General features: G+C 45.8%; 1 protein-coding gene across 5 annotated transcripts; it reads left to right on the forward strand.

Annotated features, from left to right (window-relative positions):
• Window positions 1–5371: 5371 nt before the first annotated feature.
• INKA2 (inka box actin regulator 2) lies at window positions 5372–25740 on the forward strand. 5 transcript variants are annotated; one of them, XM_025182461.2, is made up of 4 exons: window positions 5626–5731; window positions 22765–22942; window positions 23756–23927; window positions 24231–25740. In XM_025182461.2, the coding sequence occupies exon 4, from the start codon at window positions 24237–24239 to the stop codon at window positions 25251–25253; it is 1017 nt and encodes a 338-aa protein (XP_025038246.2). In that variant the 5' UTR covers window positions 5626–5731; window positions 22765–22942; window positions 23756–23927; window positions 24231–24236; the 3' UTR covers window positions 25254–25740. The 5 variants fall into 5 exon arrangements, with proteins under 5 accessions (XP_006118833.2, XP_014426865.2, XP_025038244.2 ...); XM_014571379.3 differs by lacking the exons at window positions 22765–22942; window positions 23756–23927 and adding an exon at window positions 8205–8299 and having other exon boundaries at window positions 5620–5731; XM_025182459.2 differs by lacking the exon at window positions 23756–23927 and having other exon boundaries at window positions 5624–5731.
• The last annotated feature ends 722 nt before the right edge of the window (window positions 25741–26462 follow it).

Consider the following 26462-nt stretch of genomic DNA (forward strand, 5'->3'; position numbering starts at 1 on the left):
CTCCCTTAGCCTTGTAAAATAGCAAACAAGAATGTTAATCTAAAAAGGGAGACTCTATCACAAGCTGCTTTGTGTACAGAGGGTTTGAGCTCTAAGGGTACGCCTAGACTGCAAGGCTCTTTCGGGATACCAGAGATATCCTGAAATAGCTATTCCGCGTCTGCAGAACGCATCTGCTATTTCGAAATACTGTTTGAATGAATGGGCATGCTATTGCGGCATCCCTGTAAACCTTGTTCCACCAGGAATAAGGGATGTCTCAAAACAGTGCTGTATTTCGAAATTTGGTGCCGTGTAGATGCACCACATTTTTATCTTATTTTGAAATAAAATTGAAATAAGATACGCAATTTGCTCATATTCCTGGTGGTGCTGCAAATAAACACCTGCTATAAAACTCCAAAAGTAAGGCGAGTTTTTCTCTGACTTTTCTTTGAGGGGGAGGAGCCTCATTTGGGCTTTCCCCTAAATCCACAAGACTTTCTTTGCACAACCATTAATGATGGAGCCAGATTGCCTAGGGCCAGTGGTGCGGTCAGTGCTCTCTTGTATGCCTCCTAACCCTACTTTAGCCTCTATGCGGTGCTGAGACCCAAACCTCGATTTCCCATCACCCCATCCAGAACCATAGCCATAAGCCTGTTCTTCCTCCTCTCGCTATGTATTGTGTATTTCATTAGCGACACCTGAAGAAAGTTTGTGGTCCCTTTGAAATAATGGGATACGCCACTCCCAGTAAAATTGCACTGGTTTCAAGAATCTGGATTTGTGGGTTCAACTTTTTTTATTTAAAAGTTGTTAAAATTAAACCTACCTCTGCTGCTTAGTTGCCATTTCTTGTTCCTTTACCTGTTACCACACTGGAATGTTTATCTTGGAAGGATTTGCCTTCAGTATCTGGGAGGACACAGAATTATACAGAAAAAAATCTTGGTTTCTTTGATATAGTTTTAAAGTGAGATAATCTTCTCTCCTGGCCCCAGATGTGCTAGTAGAAAGACCCTGAGACTTCTCAGCCCTCTTCAGCCTGTCTGACTCACTCTCAGGGTTGTGGTGTTTACTCATGTTTATATTGCCATGGAGATTTTTCTTGTTCTCTATAAACCAAAGCACTTTAAAATGAAAAGCGCCATTGATATTGGCACACACTGACTTCATATCTATGATCGAACTAAGAGACTCTAAGCATCCTGTGCATTCATCTTCTGTATGGGAAAACACAGAGCAATTTACCAGCAAGGAACATATCTTTGTGGCTTCAGTCACGTCTCAATTGCTTTATAGAATTGGCAAAGTCTTGCCTTTTTCCCCTCATAAAACTAATGTATGGAGCTGCTATAAATATCATAAATCATGTCTTACACTCATTGAAGAACGAGGAGTCACCAAATGAAATTAATAGGTAGCAAGTTTAAAACAAACAAAAGGAAGTATTTCTTCATGAAGTTCACAGTCAACCTGTGGAACTCCTTGCCAGTGAATGTTGTGAAGGCCAAGACTATAACAGGGTTCAAGAAAGAACTAGATAAATTCATGGAGGCTAGGTTCATCAATGGTTATTAGTTAGGATGGGTAGAAACGATGCCCCTAGACTCTGTTTGTCAGAGGCTGGGAATGGGTGACAGGAGAGGGATCACTTGATGATTCCCTGTTCTGTTCATTCCCTGTGGGGCACCTGGTGCTGGCCACTGTCAGCAGACAGGATACTGGGCTAGATGGTTCTTTGGTCTGAACCAGTCTGGCTGTTCTCATGAAGGCTCAAACCAATGCCTCCCTGCTGCTAACGCACTGGGTTCACAGCTGGGCTTTTCCTCCTGAAGGATCTCAGAGAGTTTTACGAGTTTCAGCTGCAGTATAAACAATGCCTAAGGGTCACTTTGGACACCACTGAAAGGTAGCCACCTCGGGGTGAAATGGATATACTGCTTAAAAGCTCATGGAAGTAGAGATGCAGGAGGGCTGCAAAACAATGGCTAAAAAGTAACCGTGTAACCGTTAAAAATCCTAGTGGTTATACGTGCTGTGAGCTCTGCAGTGTAAGCTTTATCCTGAAGGACAAGCAGCCGGGAGCTGGCGCTTGCCAGCAAAGAGGGTACAGTAGAGAAGTAAGCGTATAACCATAATGAAAACCGTGAAGTTTAAACGGTTTCACTCTCACATCCCTAGTATACAGCAACATGGGACGGAACGCAAAGAACACGGAACAGCCAGAGGAATGTTAGGAAGGCAACATTGGATGAGAATTAACACTCTGAACTCTTTTGAAAAACTGCCATCGGCTCTCCAAGGGGACTAGGAAAGTGCATGTTATTACTGCTGTGCCCCTAGGTTTCCTCTCGCATCCCAGCCTCACTCTGTGGTCGCTACCTTCATTATATCACACGTGAAATTAAATTGTAGGCTATTGCAGGTCAGGGACCACCCACTATTTACCTTTATGGCTTGCTGCCCAACACGCTTCTGGATACCAGGTGAAAATAGAAATATCAACACCACACAGATAATGAATGTAGAGCTGCACGTACAACCCCCTGTTAGTGGCTCAGTGTTTATTTAAAAGGAAAATTCACTCAGAAAAGCCAGTTTTAGGGTGAATAAGCCACTTCTTTGATATCAGCCAAAACTGGAAATGAAATAAGGGATGTTAAACCTTCTCTAGTTTTAAATCAAAGTTTAAACTTTTACTTTATTTTTAGTAAAAAAAAAAAAGGTAGAAAGTGCATTTTAAGTTAACTAATAAAAGGTTTCAGGGACATAAAAGCTGGACAATGACCTACTTGACAAGTGACATGGGAGGGAGAGACACTGAGATATCAACCTCATGAGATCTGATGTTAACCCAATTAACACATGACTCTTTTGCCATAAAATTGACCAGTTATATAGCCTCGCATAACATGGATACTGGTGATACGTTGTTCCTCATGGCTAACTTAATATAATCTCTTACAATTCTACAGAAACTTTTATATTGAAGTCTCCCCAGCTGCTCTTTGGCCTGCATGTACAGGATCACATAACGAAATCCCAGCTGTCTCTGAAATGGAACAGCACACAACGTTAAAAAAAATTGGGAAATGAATGAAAAAAATCATATCCCATTGCAGCTACAGAGGGCTGGAAGACTGAGAGAGGTAAAATGGAATTACTTGAGTTTGATTTTTCACCATAGGATCCTTATGAGCATAAAGTGCACATGATTAATAGCCTAATTGACTAATTGGTCAGATTTTGAGGGAGAGTTTAATTCCTTATGCACAAATATAAGCGTAGAATTATTAAAGTTATATTCTTACATTTCTCCTGGCTGGCTGTTCTTGCTTCAGCTGATTTACACAAAGCTGGGTGCATTTCAGGTCATGCTGCAACCCTGTTTGATAAAACATTTTGAAAGGTTTAGCTTAATGCAGGAAAGGCTAGAAAATGAGTAAAGATTCAGAGATAACCCCTGATGGTAGTTCAGCAAAGAATAGCCACACAAAAGCACTGAGAAATCAGGATCAATCAACTGGAAGATAACACATGCAGGTAAAGAAACCTTTAGCTGGAGCGAGAGGGATTTTTTCAGACAGGGAAGGATTGAGGAATTTTTGATGAGAAACAAATGCCCCACATAGAAGGCATGTTGTATTTATTTTTTTCCCTAAAGATTTTGAATGTTTCATTGTAAAATAAATTTTAAGAAGCGCATTTTGCTTCTTAAAGTTCCGCTCCCCTGATGTGTTTTTTTATCTTGAGACTACGAGCCTTATTTTCCATTGTGCTGCCTATTGTACTAGTGCAAAGTGGACATGTGCCAGATTTGATGTAAGGCCCAAGTCAGTGGAGAACCTGGGCTAAAGTGATGAGGTGGCTTTGTTACAGAGTATAACAGATGCATGCACAGAAGAGAAAATCTCTGGAGAAAGAGTCTCAGACCCTTCCTTCTTGAATGAGTTCCCTGCGCATGGATATTAAGGGCCAGATGCTGAAGTGACCCCTTTCGATACTCCTGTGGAAATTTAACTCCCTGATCAGTGTCACTGGGAATGAGCAAGGACTGTGTGGGGCCAGAGCAGATTCTGGCTCTAAACAGGAGGTTAAAATCTTTGACTCAAACTAGATGCAACAAACAGAATCAAAACAAAGGTTAAGTGTTTTTCACTGGGCATGCACTGTCGCACGATTGCTGTGCTCACATTTCTTATGAGCTCTTCAGAACACTGCTCTTGCCTAAACGGCATGCAAATGTGAAGTCATCCCTGCGTATGGTTCATACTGGACAATTTATAATCCAGATTTTAGTACTTTGGTAAGGTCCCTTTTTCCAGGTGTGAAACTCACAGCCCAGGGGAGAGGAGCAGAGTGCAGGAGACCCTTGTGATTCGTGGAATTGCTATTCACGGTTCCACATATTTGTGGGGGTCTCCTGTCCCGGCTTGGGAGGAAAGGACAGTGGAGGCCTGGAGCCTCAGGGAGTTGCCCCTGTCTTCCAATCCCTGTGGTCAGCAGGAGCTGCCAGGAACTCACTGCAGGCTCCAGGAGCCAGAGCTCCCGGTATTTGTAAATTTCCCCATTCACAGTGAACTAAGTCCAGGAATTCATGGACAGAGAATGGCGACTGTAGCAGGGTCAGGATGCAGTTTTCTTCTGCATGTACTTGTGATCAGATGATGAGAGCCCCCCACGTACTCACCCGATGGTCCAGAATGGAACAGTTTAACATGGGCTGAAAGTGTGAAAGCAAATTTGAACCATCCAAAAGCTGTGAGTTCCACCCTAGGTTCCACTCTAGGGGCTGGGCTGTGCTCCTTGTTCTGTGCTCTCAGGGGCTGGTCTCAGGGCCAGGGCCATCCTAAACACAAAACCACACACACTATTTATCAGTGCTCATCTGAAGAAGTGGGCTTTGCCCAGGAAAGCTCAAGATCCTATATATATTTTCTTTAGTCTCTCCAGTGCCACAGGACTCCTCCTTGTTTTTAAAGTTACAGACTAACAGGGCTCCCCCTCTGAGACCAATGTATTCTGTTTCCCCTCTCCTGGGTTTGGACAGGTCCTTTCTGGTGGGAGCAGGGCAGCCGGGGCTGGCAATCTGGCCGAAAAGGGGGTCCCCTCTCCATGCGTTTGGACTTTGGAAACTTCCCACATTGTTTGCACGCAGCCAGGTGCCCAGTGGGAACACGCGTGGGGATCTGCCAATGCCACCAGCACCCCGAGGGGCTCCTACACCAAGCTCCAGAGGTCCCGGGGGTGCCACCAACTCGCGGTGCTTGGTTGCCCGGCAGGAGCGGGTCCCGCTGATGCAAAGCGCCCCCCGCCCCCTCCACTCTGGAGCGGAGCCCAGCCCCTGCTAAGACCGCCCCCGCCAGCGGATTTGCTGCCCCCTGTGCCCGCAGCAGCCGGCGCGCCGGGGAGGAAGAGCCCGGCTCGGAGAGGCTGCCTGTAAGCCAGGGGCTCGCCGGGGGGAGAGGCTGCCTGGCGAGCCTGGGCTCGCCGCCGTGCGCTGAGCGGCCGGGCGAGGAGGCGCCTTCCCCGGGAGCTTGGTGCCTTTGCAAGCGGCCCTCGGGCGGGCGCTGGAGGAAGGAGCCCGGGCGGGCAGAGGGAGAAACTTTCCGCCGGAGCGCGGGGCGCAGGATGGGGAGCCCGGGGCGCGCCCGGGCGCGCTGAGGGGCGCGGGCTGCGAGGGGAGCTGGGGAGGATGGAGAAGAAGGACATGGACCATTACCTGCGCCGCCTGAAGCAGGAGCTGGTAAGGGGGCCCTGGGGACGGGGCAGGGCTGGAGTTGTGTGGGGAGAAGCCTGGCCCCTGCAGCGCGTGGACAGAGAGCGCCCAGCACAACACTTGGCCGAGTCTCCCCCACGGGCCGCCTTCCCTGCGTGGACACTCGTTTTGACATAAACGCCAAGTGGGGGGCCCCTTCCAGCCCGCACAATGGGCCCCGTGAGCTCTGGTCCTACAATTGGCAAGCACGCCCCCCCCCCCCGCTGTTATCCATTCTGGGTGTCTGTTGTCTCTCTCCAGCCCCTCTGAAGAAGTGGGGTTTGCCCAGGAAAGCCTGTCGCTATATTGGGTTAGCCTCTGGGGTGCTGCAGGACTCCTTGTGGTTTTGAAAGTTACCGACTAACACAGCTGCCCCTCCAGGGGAAAACATCCTGGCCGGTTAGTCATTGAGAGTGGTGAATCATCGCTCATGTGCTGCAAGAGACACATGGAAGAGCCCCTGTGTGAGCCTCATTGCCACAGGGTGTCTTATGTGGGCTGCCTCCCTGTGTGTCACCTTCTCCCCACAGCGGAGTGAAAGGGGTCGGTCCTGTAATGCCATCCACTGGACATGTACCTGCCCTCCTCCACTCTCAGGGCAGGTGTCACAGCCAGCCCCAGCGGCCCAGAGTCCCTTAGTGCCTTTGGCAGGCAAGCAGCGAGAAATCCAAACCACATCAATGTGATTTTCTGAGAGTTTTTTTTTTTAATTTGCTGGGGAGAGAAGGTTTGAAATGGAAAGACTGAAATGCCCCCAATTAAAGATTAATATTTCTATGCAGCCTTGTCATATTGGCACCACTTGTCCTGTTTTAAGGAGTTTTGCAGGCTTTTTCAGATGTGACCTCTGAAGCACTGCTGAACTTTCTCACCACAGTGGCTGCAGCTTAGGTGGGTTCATACCTTTTAAATGGAAACCCTCACCATCTCACACCCCAATCTGTTCGATCCGTCCACAGATCTGTGGGCAGATAAATGTTTCCATGCTGGGTAAGATCTGTCCTTTACCCTGCTCTCACCCTCCCCATCCTTTCCAACCACGAATTACTGGACAGGGGGGTTTTAAACACATCCTCCCACAAGCCCAGCATTTTTTCACTGACTGTCCCCGATCAACATCGTCTTTAGAGCATATAATACCAGGCATTCTGCTTCCCAGCCACTCCTTTGACCCTAGTGAAATTACTCCAGTTTAGCATGGCTGTAGATCAAAGAGCCGAGTTTAGCCTCTCATTGATCAGATGTGGTTAAACCAGCTGTCTCTGAAAAGTAGAACTCAAGGCAAAATTAGAGTCCTAGTGATTGTGTGGTTTTGCACTGAGAAATACACACAAGCCGCTGTTGGAAAGCGAAATAGGAAGTCCCAATAGAAAGAGGTTTAGAGGAATGCAATGTATACCATTATCGGACTCGAGTATCAGAGGTGTAGCCGTGTTAGTCTGAATCTGCAAAAGTGGCGAGGAGTCCTGTGGCACCTTATAGACTAACCGAAGTGTTGGAGCATAAGCTTTTGTGGGCAAAGACCCACTTCACATGCATCTGATGAAGTGGGTCTTTGCCCACGAAAGCTTATGCTCCAACACTTCAATTAGTCTATAAGGTGCCACAGGACTCCTCGCCGTTATTGGACTGGGAGTCTAGTATGTGCCATTGCAATTTCTAAACCGGTGTGGTTTTGACAATGGAAAAGATCTGTTCTTTGGGGTGGAATCTCTGGGCATGTTTAGTACAGTGTTGCAGTCCCTCGCCCTGCCTCGCAGATTCTTTCCAGAGGGTTGTGTTGCTTACACAAACTTGCTTGGGCTTGTCCACAAGCAGGGAGATGTGAATACCCTGGTTTTTGTTCCTGAGGGAGTCAGAGAAAGAATTGAATGTTTTTTAATTAATGAGTTTGGAAGTTCAATCAGAACCAGAGGGTACAGGTAAATAGGAAATGCATGTCATACAAATACATAATAGTAAGAACAAAAGAAAGCAAAGCAAAAATGATAGGTGGGAAGTTGACATATAGGGTAACTACTTGTGCAACATAATCTTCAGCTGGGGACTGGTACAAACTGGTGTTTATAACAGGCACCCATGTGTAAGACTACACAACTGCACATACTAAAACACATGCACAATGTTACCTATATAAGCAATCCCATTGAAGGCAATGGAACTACTCACTAGTTACTTACATATTCCCGGCGTTGCAGGATCAGGGCCTTTTGCAGTTATGATACCAGATTCTGTTTTCCCGCCTTCTATTGAAGTAGCAGAATTCTGCCACCCTGAGTTACATAGAGTAGCTCTGTGAGAGGCCCAGTTCATTTCAGTGAGGATGATCTGCATGGGTAAGGATGACAGAACCCGTCCCTCGGGGTTTTGTAATAAGAGGGTTTTGTCAAACCCATTTCCTTGTGCTTTGTAATACAAAGATGAGTAAATGCTTTTTTCTGGGATTTTTTTCCTGCCACAGACCCTTTGGAGTTTATGCTGGGCAACATGGGAATTCAACTAAAAGTGAAAGGGACCAGTTCATGGATCCTATACTCCCTAAATGAAATGCAGAAGGTACATTCCACATTTAGAATTCTTTTAGCTATGATGAAAGGGAGGTTTAGGTTGGACATTAGGAAAAACTTCCTAACTGTCAGGGTGGTTAAACACTGGAATAAATTGCCTAGGGAGATTGTGGAATCTCCAACACTGGAGATATTTAATGGACAGACACCTGTCAGGTATGATCTAGATGGTACTTGGCTCTGCCATGAGGGCAGGGGACTGGACTTGATGATCTCTCAAGGTCCCTTCTAGTTCTAGGACTCCATGAACTCTAAGGTGTTAGCCTGAACATGGGGCAGGAATTTTTTTTAAAAACATCAGTCAATATATAGTTAAGTTTCTCAGTTAAGCATCTGAGTACAAGTCAGGACTTCTGCCTCCTTTTGAGCAAAGTAATGCTACAGGGCATGAGATGCTGGTCAGTTCTCTATGTAGGGAACTGATTACATGGAGAGCTTCATAGATTGAGGGCCAGAAAACCCCCATTGTTGTCTCATCTGACATTCTGTATATCACAAGCCTAAAAACTCTCCCAAAATAATTCTTAGGGCAGATCTTTAAACAACAACGACACTCCCAATCTTGATTTAAAAGTTCTCAGTGATGGAAAATCCACCCTGTCCCATGGTAAGTTGTTGCAATGATCAGTTACTGTCACTTAAAATGTACATGTGATTTCCTCTCTGAAGATGGTCTATGGCAATACGGCCAACCTTCTGTCATTATTAATTTCGTAAACAGCCTTGCAGAACTTCTGGGAAGTTCATTTACTAAGGCAGAATTGTATTAATTAAACCCACAATAATTGCCCCCCCCCACAACAATACGATATTTTAAAATCAATACTCTTCTTTATAGGCTGGGATTAAAATAGGTATGCTTTCCCTAAAAGCAGGCAAGCCATTTAACAGACAGCTGCGACTGTCTGGGCTTAATGGTGGATGGGAATTGAATCTCTTGACCCTGACTTCTTCACCACTTTCTTCATTACCAGGCAGGTCATGGCTCCAGATATTAATGCACCAGAACCAAACACCATGTGGGGATAAGGTGTGGGGGGAGGAAAGATCCGTTTATCCCACCAAATAAGGACAATGAGAACTCTATCTGAGGTTAACTAGGAATCCAGTTTTATGGCACTAGTTTGAATGTGGTAACATGCTGATTTGCATTATACACAGCACACTGTTCTTTTCCATGTTAGCCAGTGTGGAAAGGGAAAGAAGTAACATTAGAGAGGTCCTGTCAAGAAGGCCCATTTAAAGAACCAAATCTTGTTACGTCTGGTTCGTATAGCGAGGGGAAAGCTTGCGACAGTTTGATCTGCTGAAGCTTAATATGTCTTTGTATAAACTATTTCAGCCTTTGACTGGTTTTGAGAGAAGTTAAAAAAAAAATTGGCAGAGCTCCCAGTTTCATGGAGGGGAGGTTAACTAAAAATGAAACCCTATCCCGATGCCAGCTTGTCTGTCCCTCTGATTCATGGATTCGTTCTTTTTTCTCTTTGCACGTAAAAAAAAAAAGAAAGAAAATGGATTGCAATGAATGGGTGTTTGGTTTGGGTTGCAAGTGCTCCACAGTGTTTCCACTACTAGCCATGCATCAGAACTCACACTGTAAAGGTGCCTTTCATATGCTGTAGCAGTGCCAAGGCCAGGCAGGGATCAGCCACTTAGATCTGGGCACACCTAAACTCTGTTTTCACGCTAACCTCCGAGAATGCACGTTCAAAGCTGTGGTGTGACTGGGACTCCCAAAGAGAAATCCAACCTGCTTCAGTCCGTGAGAAGCTTCTTTCAGACACCGGTTGTGTACTTAAAGCTAAGAGTCACTGGCATGCTTCAAATTGGATTTCCTTTCAGATAATTTGAGTATTCCACACACATGTTTCAAAGTCAGGGGAGTTTCAGCTGATACTTTCACTCATTACAAAGCAGGCAGTGTTGAGCCAGGGTGACAGGACTTGACTAGTGCTCAAGAGAGCTGGGTTCTCATCCCAGCCCTGCTGCTATCCCGCTAGGCAACAACAAGCAAGTTGTTTCATCCCTCTGTGCCTCAATGTCTCCACCTTTAAAATATGGAGAATGGTACCTGCCTCTTTTGACAGTGCTTTGATGTTTTAGAACAGAAGAACAGCCAGACTGGGTCAGACCCATGGTCCATCTAGCCCAGTATCCTGTCTGCCAACAGTTACCAGTGCTAGATGTTTTAGGGGGTATGAACATAACAGGAGAGCTTTGGAGAAAGACACTCCTTTCTTGTTGTCTTAGCTTCTAGCATGCACAAGCATGGGGTTACATCCCTGACCATCTTGACTAATATCCATGGATGGAGCTAGCCTCAGTCGCCGTGTTTAGTCCGTTTTTGAACCCAGTAACACTTTTAACCATACTCTGGCAATGAGTTCCACAGTTTAATTTTGTGAAAAAGTATTTCCTTTCATTTGCCTTAAAGCAAATTGATTTAAGCAGGTGTCCCCTGGTTTTTAATACTGTGGGAAAGGGTAAATACTTTCCCTATACTATTTATGATTTTATAAACCTCTATCAGATCCCCCATTAATCTTTGTTTTCTGGAAGCAGAACTGTCCTGGTCTTTTTAGTCTCTCCTTACATGGAGGTTATTCCATATCTTTCATCATCTTTGTTGCCTTTCTCTGAACCTTTTACAGCTCCACTGTAGCTTTTCTCAGACAGGATGACAAAAAACAGCACATAAGAGCCCGGTATTATTGTTATTATTTGTCTCAGAAAGGTAGCCGTGTTAGGCTGTAACTTTAAAAACAACGACTAGTCCTATTATAAATTCTGGGTTTCTGTTGTCCCTCTTCAGCTCATCTTAGGAAGTGGATTTTGCTCACGAAAGCCCATGATCCTATATATTAGTTGCTACGGGGGTACCTGCACTGAACCCTTACTATGAAATAAGCTATGCAAATTGTGCAGCTTATTTTGAGGTGATTTTGAAATCGCTTATTTTGAAATCTAGTACTGTCTACACAGTGCCAAATTTCAAAATAACCCGCTATTCCGAAACGTCCCTTAACCCTCATGGAACAAGGTTGACAGGGACATCAGAATAGAGAACCCGTTATATTTCAAAATAATGGGCTCACTCAAAATACGTGGAATAGCTATTTCAGGATACTTCCGATATCTCAAAATAGCTCCGCAGTGTAAACGTAGCCTAAGGGGCCCCAGGACTACTCATTGTTATTATTTGAAAATGCTGATTTCAGATGCATTGGCTGTACATCACTCTGTGGAGCTCCTCATGAGAGGATCTCATAGCATATTACAGGCCCACTCCACATTCTGTTGATGTAGACTGCAAAAGTACAGACTCCAGTGGGACCCGAAGATCTGGCGCTGGTCCTGTGCCTTTCATCTGGCTTTCCTGAGGTCACATACGCAGCCAGCTAGGAACCTGGAAAACAGGACTTCTGATTCCAGCCTCCTGCTCTGAGCACTGCACATCACAGACTCATTTGTTCTGTGTTCGTACAACGCCTAGCACAAAGGTTTGGGGCTCCTACGTTCTAGTTCTTTTGGGTGGGAATTGTTTCCTCATTACAAGGTTGCAGAAATGTCTGGCACAACGGACCTGGGGTCATTAGACCCCACGGCCATAAAAATAAGTCACTCCCCAACGAGGAAGCTGTAAGGTATCTGGGGAATTCTACCATTAGACTGCAGCTGGGGTTCCATATTGTCCTCAGTCAGTACAGCTGAATAGTAAAACCAAACAAAACCCTCTTGGGCTAATTTCCTGCTCATAAGTTCAGCTGTGATATTGAAAACCGTGGGAAAAAATGCTATTCACGTTATGGGAAAAAAAGAAAACAAACTAGGATCTTTCCAATTTCCTGCCCATGAATTCAGTAGCAATGCCAAGGAACTGCAGCAAGATGGGGCCATGAAAATAGGGACAGAGAAGAATTCATATGTGGAGGTTTTGCACATGACTTGGGGAAGTGCAGCTTGTGTAGCTATTTATTCCTGCAGGTTTTGATGCAGGGTGTGAATGTTGGGGAAATCGCCAGTATCTTCGGACGTGTTTCAGTCCTAGCCAAAAAAAATCTGCAAACTCTAGAAAAGTTACACTCACCTAGTTGTGAATATCAGCCAAAAAGATGTGGAAACCATGCAATGGAAAGAGCTGATACATTCCACATATACCCACAGTTTTTATCCTATAAAAGGGGGAGCCTTTTACCATTGTAAATCATCCTTCTCAGCATCCCCATCCTTTTGGACCTTGGCCCTAGAAACGAGCCAGGTAAAGAAGATGCGTAGCTAATACAGAGCCTGATGCTCCACTGTTTTCACCTGGCCAAGTTGTTTTACACTTGTGCAAAATGGGTGAAACGTGCTGCCAAATCAGAGTTCTCCACACTCAGAAGGGATTTTCCACTTTGCACGGGTGTAAATGGTGATACAAGGTGTAAGACAGTGAACAGGCCGAAGGCTGATCTTAATGAACTGCTAGTCAAGTGTAACTTCATTGCAATCAAGCATTCCCATGGTGAAAACAAGGTCTGGGTCATGGTGTGTAGCCTGAAAACTCTAGAAGCACTTGTAATCTAATGTTGTGTGTTTTAATTATTCTTGGGTAAAGCAGGCTGTTTCTAAATATTTTGTGGAAAAGAATGTGTATTTTTTAATCTATTGTTAATCAGCAAATATCATCGGCTAGTGGTTAATGGCTGCTCCCACCTCTGGACATAACATCAAACTTTAGAATTGGGTGCGGTGCTTGGGTTCCTATTACACAGCAGTTTCATGTTTCTTGTGTGAGTGTCTCACAAGAGCAGAACTCACAATGGAAGTGACAAAGTGCAGCCCTTCTATTTTTACATCCTGTCTCAGGCTGAGTCCTGTTGTGGTAACCATGTGTCATGTGTGCAAAATGCCCCGCTGTGACATACACCCAGGCCTGTTCTCGTCAATGAACATGTGAATTCTTCTTTCAGTTAGCAGTGTTTGTTATCCATCTAGAGGTGCCCTCTCCAGACATTGTGTCTCAGAAGAAAATGCAATGCTAGCACCAAAACGTGTACAGCTACTGGTGGGCCCACGCTAATGTGGGAGCGCTGATGGTAAATGAGGAGAAGAAATAAGTTCTTGCTAGTCTCCAGAACCCTGTCCTACAGTGAGCGCTAGAGAGGAAGGAAGAACGATCCATTGCTTAGGGCAGTCATCTGTGAAGACCCATGATCATTTCCCTGTTCCCTGCACGAGCTTCGTGGGTGACTTTGGGCAAGTCATTTAGTTGCTCAGTGCCTCAGTTTCCCCTCTAAAATAATAGTCCAGCCTCACCTCTCAGGCATGTTGTGAGCAAAAATACATTCCGGATTGTGAGGGGCTCTGATACTGTGGTGATGGGGGGGCCACTGAAGATTCTGAGATAGACAGAGAGGGTCTCAGACCTCATTGTTATGCACATGAAAAAATGAGGAAGAATGGCTCTTGCACAAGAGAAGGTTTTTGCGCAAAAAGGAGCCATCTACATAGCTCCTTTTTGTGCAAAAGCCTATTGTGCAAAAACGGCCCCTAATTAATTATGCAAATGAAGCAAATCAATATGCTAATCCATGCTTCATTTGCATAGGCTTTTGCACAAGAAGGAAGCAATATAGACATAGCCCAGGAGTCCCAGTCATAGATGAGGATCCCACTGTGTTAGGCACTGGAGCGGACATACTTTTGGGGGGAAATGTTGGGAGGGAGGGAATTTCAAAGAGACAACAAACTTTATTTTTGTTTTCCCCCCACTTTCATCACTTCTTCAGTAATATTGAGGCTGGGGAGGAATTAGAAAGGGCCACCTTCAATTGGAGGTAAGAATACACCTGATTTTGCAGTGAAGACACCCCATGCACCTATGACCCTGTCTCCAATCTTTTCTTTGACGTTCACCCTTCCCTCCACTCAGTAGCTGAAGCCAATGTACCTGCTCTGTGGCAGTGTCGGCTATATGCTAATGTTTTGCAAGAGGAACCAGAAGTAGCCCCTTGTGGTATTTTTTTACTTGAGAGGTAAATAAGGAAAGTCCTGTCACCCAGCAATGAGACTTTCCAAAGGCAGGAGGAGCCCAGCTAAGCTCTATACGTCCCAATGTGTCTTGCTACGAGAGCAGGGTCAATAATTGTGACATGCTGAGAGCCAAGAGGCCTGCTCATTTGAACACAAAAGACCTGCATAGGGGTAAATTGAGACACAGGCAGAAAGCTGAGTCAGCCAGTCCATTGGCGCCATTCGCTGTAGGTCACAGAAAGGTGGCGTGTAGCTGAGCCATCTGATGTCAGCCTTTAAATTCCTGTGACTCAGGGAAGAACCTTGGTGGATCGTCTTAGGCGGAGGTGAGATTAGACCCCTTTGGCCAAATTCATTGCCGTGTTGTAGTCTCCAGAGAATTCCCTGACAGACCTAGATTTGACACGGCGGGCTGTGTATTCTCCGTGATAGAGTTGTGTCTGGGAGGGATGTTCCCATACTCCAGCTGTTCCCAGCTTCTGCAGTAGCTCACAAGGTGCGTTTTAGCCTGGGCACAATTTATGCCACCCTCAACAGCTCAAGCAGCCCCTTGCAGGTTCAACATAGGAAACATTTGTCCTACTTTGCTCCTCTACCTCACTTTGAGGCTGTGCTCTGCTCAGAAGCAGAGATGATTTGGCTCTTTTGAGACTCAGACGTCCTTGCTATAGTTAAAAGTCCATGTAGCCATCTGTGGTGTGTCCAGGAACCTTTTTCTTCAGTGTTGCACCTGGCTCAGGCAGCAGGAAGGAACTCTGCTGATTTCCCGCTGCTTGTAGATGCTTCAATCTAGTGGGGGAGGAAAGCAATTAAAGACTTTGTTTGCTATTTATTCCTGAGATAGATCTGAGGGACTGTGTCTAGTCTGTTTCGCTTTGAAAGCCCAGAGCCTTGAGTGAAATACATGTCCTTGGGGAAGCAGTAGATGGTTTTGGAATCACACCAAGCCTGCTACCTACATTCGGGGCCCTAAACCAGAACCCGAGCGGCAGGAAAGGAGGCAGAGTAGAGGGGCAAATCCTGCTGATCTCCAAAGGAATTAAAAATTAACCTTGTGCCCTTGCTCTCTTCTTTATAATGAATACCAAAGACCTGAAAATTAGTTCTTTTTTATCTGTTTCTTGACTGTTAACGTTTGATTTATTTTTTTGACTAGAAGTTTAGATCTTGTCTGCCCTGAAAGGGTCAGTGGGAATTGGGGAACAAGAAAATACGATGATTTCTCAAGAACCAAGAGAGAGAAAGTGAAGCAACCGAAAGAGACATTTTAGTCAAACTATTGACAGCTGGTTGGTTGGTTGTTGTTAATGCTTATTTAATGAGTTGCTAACTTTTTGAATAAAGAACACCTTAGTTAAAGAATCATCCCCTCTCCTCCACTTCCTTCAAATTAGCTGTTATCTTACAGTTAGCATCATCAAGGGCTCTTAGAGTTTCTCCTGTCAAACCAAGGGCCAAAAGATTTGAAATGCTCAATATTTGCAGGATAAACACAAGCAGAAACAGAAAGACCTTTCCATGCTTTCTGTGTCCATCACAAGGCAACAAAACAAGACATAACCCCAACATAAAAAAAAAATCCTCCTCAAACCACCCTTAAAATAAACTCCCTCTGATGACCTGAGGTAAAAGAATCCAGGCTCGTGAAAGATTAATTTCATTAGCGTTCTAAAGGAAAACAGAGAAACTATCTGATCAGCTCAGCAGTTCTAAAGTCATTTTCATCTCTTATTTCATTCTGTTTCAACACCAAATGGTGTTTGTTGCTGGCTTTGTTGCCTATCAACCTAATTATTAAGAGCTGCCACTTCACTTCCTCCTTTCCTCTTCCTGCAACAACTTCCTCTCACAACACCTCTTCTACCTAAGCGCTGGACATCTGTCATCCTCCTCATTATCCCAAACACACCCCGAGCTCTTCTCTTCACGTCTCTCCAGTCAGCTGCAGTCTGTAATGTGTTATCTGTTCTTTTTTTATTCTTTCCCTCCCGGTCATCATCAAAATATTGTCGTAGTCCTGGGCAACCCGGATGTGGAGATGAGCTAGAAATACAAACAGCTCTGGCTCAAGGGACTTAGCTGGATTTGAGTTCCAGAGCTATCTTGTGAATTCAGGCACTAGTCAAGATATGTTAGCTCCCAAAATGTTGAACAGATATTTTTGTAAGTGAGAAATGACAGATGAAGTTCCCATTTTTCATGCTTTTCTGGCCCAGTCCATTAAAAGGCAAGTACAGGAACACTCGGGGATTAGGGCATTCCAGTTATCTAAAAATTCCGGTTATCTGAGGGTCCCATCAACCTAGGAAAAATCAATGGACAATAATAGCAAAATTCAAGTTTTTAATATTGGTAGTTTTGTAGTGTGAGGCAGTTGATCTAACATTTCTATTTGAGTTAAAGATGATTAGTACTTCTTAAATAAAAAATTGGTAAGCCAATCATGGTCAACCAAGCCAGGCCTGTGCGCCTGAAGATGTGACAGAATTGTGTCTGGGGGCAATGCTGGTTAACAAAGTTTCCTGGTTAAAAGAGTGTCGGATGACAAAGGTTTCACTGTATCCTGTCTACCCTTTGCACAGAGGTATTTGACTTTGTGATACATAAAATACTGGAGGAATAGGAGCTGTACATAAGCCAATCGGTGTGTTGCTTTTCTAACAACACACTGATCCACGAAAGGATTATATTTCTGTTTATACCGTGCATTGGCCCCAGGGCCTGTGTGTACCAACATCTTACATTGACTTAGTGCTTTTTGACCAAAATACTTTATGCACTTATCTGGCTGTAAACTATACACTGGCATCCTTTCCCCCACCACTGACATGCAGCTGTCCCAGGGTAGAACCCAGCAACTGCTACACACGGTGTAATGTTTAGGGAACACACGTAGTGAATGTGCTAACAGACACGATTTGTTCGGCACACTTGAGTTAACCTGACTCTTGGGTCTGAGGGGTGAAAGTAAAGCAATCTACCTGTATTTGAGAGAGTTTGTCAATGAGCAAGTCTGTCCGTCTGTCCATTTGTTTGGCCAAGAACTCCTCCTAAACGGTAAGAGCTAAGGCCACCAAATTTGGTATCCAGCTTCCACGTCTCTTAACTTAAAGCCAGGTCTGGGTTTGGTTGAGGACGGGGAGGGTGGACTGAAGCTCCCTCCCCCCCATGCATATGGGAACCCATAGAACTATACAGGAAAGAGACAGAATCACCAGGCAGGTGATAGTGGCAGGCGGGGGGCATGCTCCCGCCCTCTGTCTCCCACTTCTCAGGTACTGTTTAGGGAGAGGGGGTGGGGCTGCAGCAAGCCCCTTCCCCCCAGTCATATGGGAACATTGCCGGCTGTTCCCCTTCACCAGGGAGTGAGGGGAAAGTGCCCAGTTTGCTCCATTCCACACACTGTCTGGGGAGCGTAGGGGGCAGATGAACCTGGACCTGCCCCAGCTGGGGGACACGCCCCCCTGACCCAGCTGTGACCACGGGAGCTGCAGCGTCCATAGAAAGGTGCTTCTCACCTGGCCCCAAGCTGCTGTGGTGAGAGAGGGCTGCATCCTGAACCCCTCCTCCCAGCCCCACCTCTGAGCAATGATTCAAATGAAAAAAACAAAAATGAATCGAGTTAAGGACCCGAGCAACCCCAGATAACTCTTCTGCAATTAAAATAAAGGTGTAGCCCAGTGTCTGAGCAGAGGGACAGGGCTAGAGCTGGAACCCTGGACATGCACTTTGGCTTTACTGGTACTCACTATTTTCCTGCCAAGGGAAGAATACTGTAATGACCCTGGGCCAACCCCTTGGATTGACCAGGCAAGTAGTCCTTGCAGCTTCAATGGGGCTGACACCTGGGAGTGATACATACAAAGTATGACTCCGTACAGACAGACTGAGGCAGAGTTTACTTCTGGAGGGCTTGAGGCACTTGTGCTCCTGTGTCTACATTGGCAGGATTCTTGTTTTGGTGAGGTGAGTCCATTTGGACCTCAAAGAGTCTGCGGATTATCCCCACCTGCTAGTGCAGAACACTCCAAGAGCTTGGAAAGGGATGTAAGGAAATTCTCCAATAAATGTTGCTCTATGTACAGGTTGATTCTCTTGAGTCCGGCACCAAGAGAATTTGCCAGACCACGGGAGGTCAATATTGTCTAGCAGCATCACCAACACTTCCATTGCTTATTGGGCTCTTAGAAGACATGGAGGGGTACATTAGGGCTAAAGAACAGCACAGAACACTGGGAGCCAGGGCTGGTGGGCAGCTGTAAACAGACTTTATGAGACTGAGGAAAACTTGGCCACATCCATGAAAAGTAGATATGCAACTAACTAAAATTATGCTGGACCAAGGATGTTGCCAGACCAGAGAGTGCCACGCTAGAGAGGTTCAACCTGTACCATGGTGTAGCACTGGATCAAACCAGAGGGCTGCTTTGTTTATGCAACACACTTTATGTAACAATCGTTGCATTGGTTTATGGAACACTCAAAAGCTAAAAGCACTGCCTGCTTGAAATCATTTATTTATGGGGTTTGCAACTAAATTTGCTACTGCAGGTGCATTTGTGGAAGCATTACAGAGCGTGGCTGCCAGCTAGAACATGGTCCAGCAGCCTGGGACGTGCATTCCCATGAAACTCTGTTAGATATATCATCTCTTGGATTTAGGTGTGTGGCAAATGCAATGGAAAACTTTTCTGGACTAGAGAGATTACCCTTCACAAACTGAATTACTGCTATTGCAGGTTGCACCCCCTGATCCGGCACCCTCGTGACTGGACCAGTCCTGGATGAGGGATTTTTCTGGACCAGGGGAGGTCATTTTTGGCCCCACTACCACCACCACCACTCCTCAGCCCTGGCTTGGCCACACTGCCAGCCCCACTGTCCTGCCAGCCTCACTGGGCTTCCCAGTCCTGCAGAGCAGCCCCCACTGCCACACAATGGACGCATGGTACTGCCGGGCAGCCCTGCTGTCATGCACCGGGTGCCTGGCTACTCACTTAGAGGGAGATCACAGAATCATAGAATTCCAGGGTTGGCAGAGCCCTCAGGAGTCATCAAGTCCAGCCCCCTGCCCAAAACAGGACCAACCCCAACTAAATCAACCCAGCCAGGGCTTTGTCAAGCTGGGACTTTAAAAACCTCTAGGGATGGAGATTCCATCCCCTCCCTAGGGAACCCATCCCATGCTTCACCACCCTCCTAGGGAAATAGTTTTTCCTAATATCCAACCTAGACCTCCCCCATTGTAACTTGAGACCATTGCTCCTTGTTCTGCCATCTGTCACTACTGTGAACAGCCTCTCTCCATCCTCTTAGGAACCCGCCTTCAGGAAGTTAAAGGCTGCTCTTAAATCCCCCCTCACTCGTCTCTTCTGCAGACTAAATCATTTTGGTTGACCTTCTCTGGACCCTCTCCAGTGCGTCCACATCCTTTCTGTAGTGGGGGGCCCAGAACTGGATGCAATACTCCAGATATGGCCTCAACAGTGCCCAAATAAAGGGGAATAATCATGTCTCTAGAATCATGTCTCTGCTGGAAAAGATCCTCTTAATGCACCCTAATATGCCATTTGCCTTCTTGGCTACAAGGACACACTGTTGACTCATATCCAGCTTCTCATCCACTGGAATCTCCAGGTCCTTTTCTGCCGAACTGCTACTTAGCCAGTTGGTCCCCAGCCTATACCAGTGTTTGGGATTCTTCCATCCCAAGGGCAGGACTCTGCATGTGTCCTTTTAGAACATCATCAGATTTCTTTTGGTCCAAACCTCCAATTTCTCTAGGTCACTCTGAACCCTATCTCTACCCTCCAACATATCTATGGGTATGTCTACACTACCACCCTAGTTCGAACTAGAGTGGTAATGTAGGCAACCGGAGTTGCAAATGAAGCCCAGGATTTGAATTTCCCGGGCTTCATTTGCATCTTGCCGGGCACCGCCATTTTTAAATGTAGCCGCGCGGCACGGACTAGGTAGTTCGGACTAGGCTTCCTATTCCGAACTACCGTTACTCCTTGTTTCACGGAATAGGAAGCCTAGTCCGAACTACCTAGTCCGTGCCGCGTGTAGCCACCCGGCACAGAGTCCGCACTAGCGGACATTTAAAAATGGCGGTGCCGGGTGAGATGCAAATGAAGCCCGGGAAATTCAAATCCCAGGCTTCATTTGCAACTCCGGTTGCCTACATTACCACCCTAGTTCGAACTAGGGTGGTAGTGTAGACATACCCTACCTCTCCCCCTAGCTTAGTGTCATCCACAAACTTGTGGAGGGTGCAATCCATCCCCTCATCCAGATTACTCCCTTGCATTCTCAGGTAATATATGTACACTGCTCCCTGGTCATCTGTCCAAGTTTCCACTTCTTGTCAGCTTCCTTTCTTTTTGTTAGCTCGCCATGGATTTCATTGCTAAACCAAGCTGGTTGCCTACCATATTTGCTTTTCTTACTGCATGCCTGGAACATATATTGTGGGGATTTCCACTTTTAGGTGCCCTACTTATGGACCAGTACCCCACTGTGCTAGGTGCTGTACAAACAGAACAAAAGCTCCTGTTGCAGGGGAACGGATGGGGCAGCTTGATGTGCCTAGCTCTTTGCTTCTGGGAGATGGGGGTACAGATCCTGCTTTGCTGGGCGTTCCCAAATGCATCTGTCTTGGTGTCTAGTCCTCAAACACAGAACCACAGCACGTGGCTATCAGAAGTACATACTGGCCCTGCTGCTATAGCAGTGGAACAGCCATCCTCACTGCAACACCCCTGGGCAGTAGGGCAGGGTGTTATCCTCATGGTACCGAGGGAAAACTGAGGCACTGCATGACTATGCCTCTCCTAAGTGGAATAATCCAGAATTCCAGAACGTGTCTCCGTAACTAATGATAGCCTAAACATCCAACAGGGTAACCTCTGTCTCTACCGGTCTCCTGCCTCAAGCCTTTTCAATCACGTGCTGAGCATGTTGCTCAGAAGGTAAAGCAGGGTTAATTGTGGAACATTTACACGTAGACACACCATTGGACCACTATCTTCAGCCTGAAGGAAATCTTTTTCTCACCTTTTGGTGATCAGCCCGAAGACCTTAAGACCATAGTGTTCAATATCCGTACATCACTCTTCACATATTAGCCCTACATCCGTTGTGCAGGCTCACACACAATCCCGTACCTAACATGGACACGGAACATAACATTCTTTAGTGAACTAATGTATAGATACCAGACTCAACAGGTCCCTGTAACCCATAGGCATACCTCTTGCCCTCTATCCATCAAGAGATCCTTGGGGGTATGCTCTTTCCTAGTATAACTCTACCTTCACTGGAGAGATACCATCAACATGCCAAAGATAGACAAGCAGTAACCGTGGCCGTATACTTTTCTCATAGAGCTGGAAGGGACCTTGAGAGGTCATCAAGTCCAGTCCCCTGCCTCATGGCAGGACCAAGTACCATCCCTGATAGATTTGACACAGATACTTAAATGGGCCCCTCAAGGACTGAGCTCACAATCCTGAGTTTAGCAGGCCAATGCTCAAACCACTGAGCTATTCCTCCCCTTCTTTCTTGCTGTAAAATGGGACCACTACGTACCTACCTCAAAGGTGGGTGAAACTGTTTCTTTAGGGGCATCTCTTCTGTTGGTCTAAACGGCCCAGTTGAAGTCAGAGGAGTTCTGACCATTTACCCACCATGGTGGAGATGCATTTTGTGTTTATCCTACGAGAGTGGCTCATGAAAATGTCCATGAAAAATGTTTTACAGAAACAAACAACTGTAGGAAAGTTTCTGTGAAAACTTGTTGTCCCTTTTCAAAAGGCTCTGAATGCTAGGTGCTCGTAGGAGAAGGGGTCCATTGGTGACAGGAACCCGGCGATGGTACATGCTGCCTCTGAAATATTAATGCATACTAGGTCCCTGTCGGAGGAGGCATGCCTTGTAATGATACCACCCATCATGGGACAGTTAATTGAATCAATGAAGTGAACAGCCCAGCCGCCCAGCATATGTTGTCTTTTTGACCCGTCTAGTCATTACTGCCGGATCCTTGTCACTCATCACTGCTTGATTACACTGCTTTGCCTAGGAGGGGATTTGATGCAAAGTGTCCAATGAGGGTCCAAGCTGGCTCCAAATCCAGCTTTGCAAAGCCCCAGATAAAAAAGACTTCCATTAATAAGACAAGAAAGGTTAGGACGAGAAGCATTACAGCAAATCTGGAGAGGTAAGGTGATAGTTTCGTCTGAAGCTTATGGAACAGATGGTCCCAGGTTTTGTATTGGTAATGCAAGAGCTCTTCTATTGTAGAAGTGTGGGCATTGCTTGTATGTAAGTACCAATGTGGCTTTATTTTATGGATACTAGTAACTTCTCTTGTAACATTGACTTGTAAATGTAATCAGAGGTTTGAACAGAGCTTTCCTGTAACTTCACATCCAGATATCCTTGCTGGCAGGCAAGCATGAAGCTCCAGAAATAGGGGTCGTACTTCTGCTAACTCTGAGAGTCTGATTTTTGAAATGCATGGACATGCATGGCTGGAACATGGGTTATGGAGATTTCCACTTTTGCAGCATGGCTAGTACAGCCATGTTTTAACAGCCTTTCTTACTCGCAGGTAAGAACCTGCAGTTTCCTGCTTTCAAACAAACAGCAAGCCACAAATAACTGAACCAAGATTGCAAAAATGACACCCCCCCCAAAAAAAAATTGCTTGGTAATGTACAGCCATTTATGTGTACAGCTGTAAAAGGCATGCAGCACAGTAAGGGAACTTTTGTCATGCAAAGATTGTGATCAGCTTTTTAAACTGTATACTCATGATCATTTAGATTTCAGCTTTTCTGAGATATTTATATTATCCCTTCTGCCAACCTCTCTGCATCAGCGTGAGACATATCTTTGCCTCCAGCCTGGCAAACTGCCGCCCCCTCCCCCTCAAAAAAGTGGTAGCAGCTGTTGGAAAGTATAGTCCATTTGTTTTATGATGCTGCTTTGGGAATATGATCCAGATCCCACATAAGAGAGAAAGAGAAGAACAGAAGGAAAGGGGACAGGGGGCACTTTAGAGGTTCTGGAAAATAACGAGCATATTTTAAGGTTAACATAGAGAGTTAAACCTTTCTATGAAAGTAGAAAGATCAAACATATGAATGTTGGATCTAGTTTGGGAGCCAAAATAACTGACTTTTCAGGAGATAAACTTGTGATTACTTAATTGGTTTTTAATGAAGCTATTCAGATTTATAGGACTTCATTCCATGATCCGACTTATGTTTTTCAACATATAATTAGGGTATTATAACAAAGCATTGAGACATAATTACAGAGTGACCGTGTATGATTTTTATTTTATTTTAGCATGTTACAGAAACTAGTCTGTCCAAGGCTAGCTGCTTTATAAATTCACAGCACTCACTTTTCGTCTCAGTTGTTTTGCAGTGCAAGAAAGAGAAAATAGCTGTGGAATAAGACTAAAAATGGATGCAGCGAATTGTCATGCTCAGTTACACGAAGGGAGGGTCTGCTGAGCGATTAACTGAAATGCAGATAAACATTATTTTGGCTGTCCATCCGTTGCTTATTTCAGTTCTTGCTAATGGGTGAGAACTTGGAATTTTTTTACAAAGTTGTATTTTAATGTCTTCAGAATCTAAACAAATTTCTGTTTATGATCCCGTGAACCGGCTGGAATACCAGGGAAAAGGGAAGTAAATTGAAATCCTAAGAATTCAGTATTAGGGCATGGTTTTGGGGGGCCTTGCTGTTTGCAGTTGACTAGCTTACGAAATAAAAAGGGAATGTGGCTTTAACTTTTACTTCCCTTTGTGTCGCAGGGGTAACATCCTACTTGTTTTGTCTTGGCTTTTCCAAACACTGGCTCACTGCCCTGTCTTCCTCCCCAGGTATCCATGAAGGAGGTTGGAGACGGGCTGCATGAACAGATGAACTGCATGATGGGCGCCCTGCAAGAGTTGAAACTCCTCCAGGTCCAGACAGCTTTGGAGCAGCTGGATATTTCAGAGCCTCGAAACAAGGTTCCAGGCATTGGCCAGCACCACTGCTGTCGAAATGGCCGAGAGACGCCCAGAGCCAGCAGGCAGAATGAGAGGTTGCTGGGAAGGAGATCTTTGGAAGATCGCGGCCCTACGGCATTTGCATGCTCCACCCCGGTGCCACAATCTGCCGGCCTGTTTGGCCCTGTTACTTTAGCAGAGAGCAGCCACTGTAGACATGTGGCTTATAGCAGAGACTATTATCCATCTTCTTCAGCCCTGACCACAGCAGAGTTCTGCCCGCTAGGGAAATTCGAGTCAGCTAGTTTGGGCACAGCTGGGAACCAGCTTCATAGAGACACGACCAGCACCCCTCAGACTTTGGCTGAGAGTAGATTGGGATGCAAAGGATGCCAGGGTTCTGATGAGGCCAACGACTGGACTTCCTCGCTAATGTCTCAGAGTCGGAACCGGCAGCCTCTGGTCTTAGGGGACAACATCTTTGCAGATTTGGTTGGGAACTGGCTGGATCTGCCGGAGCTGGATAAAAAGGGGGAGAAGAGTGAGACGTCCCTGTCCATCAGCCGGTCTCAGGAGTTCTACAGGAAGTTTTCCCTCACGGCCAACATCTTCAAAAAGTTCTTGAGGAGCGTCCGGCCGGACCGAGATAGACTCCTCAAGGAAAAACCAGGCTGGCTCCCAGCGGAAGACAGAGGGACTGAGATTTCAAAGAGATCCAAAAAGGTCAGCAAACAGAAGGGGACGTTTTACTTCCCCCTCCATGGGAACCTGCAGAATGCTCACAGCAAAATGGAGAGGTGCCCAAAGGCAGAAGCTAGTAGTGACAAATCCAAGCATTGTGCCAAGAAGTTCCATAGCACCGCAGACCACACCCCGTCCGGCTTCGACATTAACACAGCTGTATGGGTCTAAGTTCTTATAATCCTCTCCTCTGCCCAATGGTTCTGCTTCACACCGAATACAAGCTGGAGCGCATATATGCCTGTACCGTATATACCCTAAAGGCCTGCCCTGCACTGGGGCATGAGAAACAGTGTATTCTGTAGTAGAGCAAGCTGGGCGCATCCTCCCCTCAAGCCTCTAAGAAACCTACATCGTCTGGGGCAGCAGCTGAATCAGGCCTGTTTGCGGAAGCTTTCCAGACCCAGCGCTTAGGAGAATGACCAGATTTCTCCACTGCTTTCAGGGCTTGTTGTACCTTGGCTATCCAGCCCCTTCACTGTGGGAACCTCTCTGGTCACAGGGACTTCATGTTTGCCAAAGCCATTCAGCTCATCTCTGGTTATGACCGCTGCAGTATAACACGTTCAATGTGTGTGTGTTCTGTATATATTTTTAAGTCTGCTCTCCCTTGTGTGCACTTAATACTGGCTTATAAACCAGGCAACTTGAACGTTGATCTCAAAGCACGTGATATTTAAATTGAAAAAAATAAGGCATGAATTTATATGAGAACCATTGCTGAATGCAGATATTGTGTCCTCACCATCCCATTGCGTTTCAGCTTTCCTTTTTCGGAAGTGGTATCTTCAGCGTGTTCTTTGCCTGTCCTTTCCAGCCTGTTTAACTTCTAGGCTAAGTCACAGGCCCATCCATGGAATTTTGCAATGTCCCAAAATTCTTCACAAGTTTAGTGTTACCCGTTATGGCCTTAAACCCAGATGCCACACTGACGTGTGAAGTTGCAGCTAACTTTGTGTTGGATTGTTCGGGGGGGAGGGGGTTGTGTATTTGTTATTATGTACAGATTTAGTTTTGAAAAGGAGAGTTCTTCAGTGTTCCACTCTCCAAGAGTTACTAATAAAGCGATGTCACAGTCTTCCAAAGGGCAGTGAAATAGTTTACACAACATGTGGTATCTCTGTACTGGCCCTTCTGTGTCCGGCTTGCACACCAGTCTATGGGGAAAGCAAATGATATGGGAGTGACAGCCACAATTTAAAAAACAAGAAAAGGGCTACATTCTCAATTGGTGTAAACTGATGTAGCTCATTTGAAGCCAGTGAGTTACTCCGGCTTGTACCAGCTGAGTTGGGGTGTGGGTTCTGTGGCGTGGATTACTCAATTGGGAAAATGGGACTGAAGAGCAGACAAAACCATTTGCCACTAAAGAAGTTGTAA

The sequence above is a fragment of the Pelodiscus sinensis genome, chromosome 27 (genome assembly GCF_049634645.1).
Source record: "Pelodiscus sinensis isolate JC-2024 chromosome 27, ASM4963464v1, whole genome shotgun sequence".
NCBI classification, from domain to species: Eukaryota; Metazoa; Chordata; order Testudines; family Trionychidae; genus Pelodiscus; species Pelodiscus sinensis.

Coding starts and splice junctions, on each gene's coding strand:
- INKA2 (XM_025182459.2), top strand. CDS start 22,859: ATGGCTGGAACATGGGTTATGGAGATTTCCACTTTTGCAGCATGGCTA. Junction 22,943..24,230: donor ACAGCCTTTCTTACTCGCAG/GTAAGAACCTGC, acceptor CTTCCTCCCCAG/GTATCCATGAAGGAGGTTGG.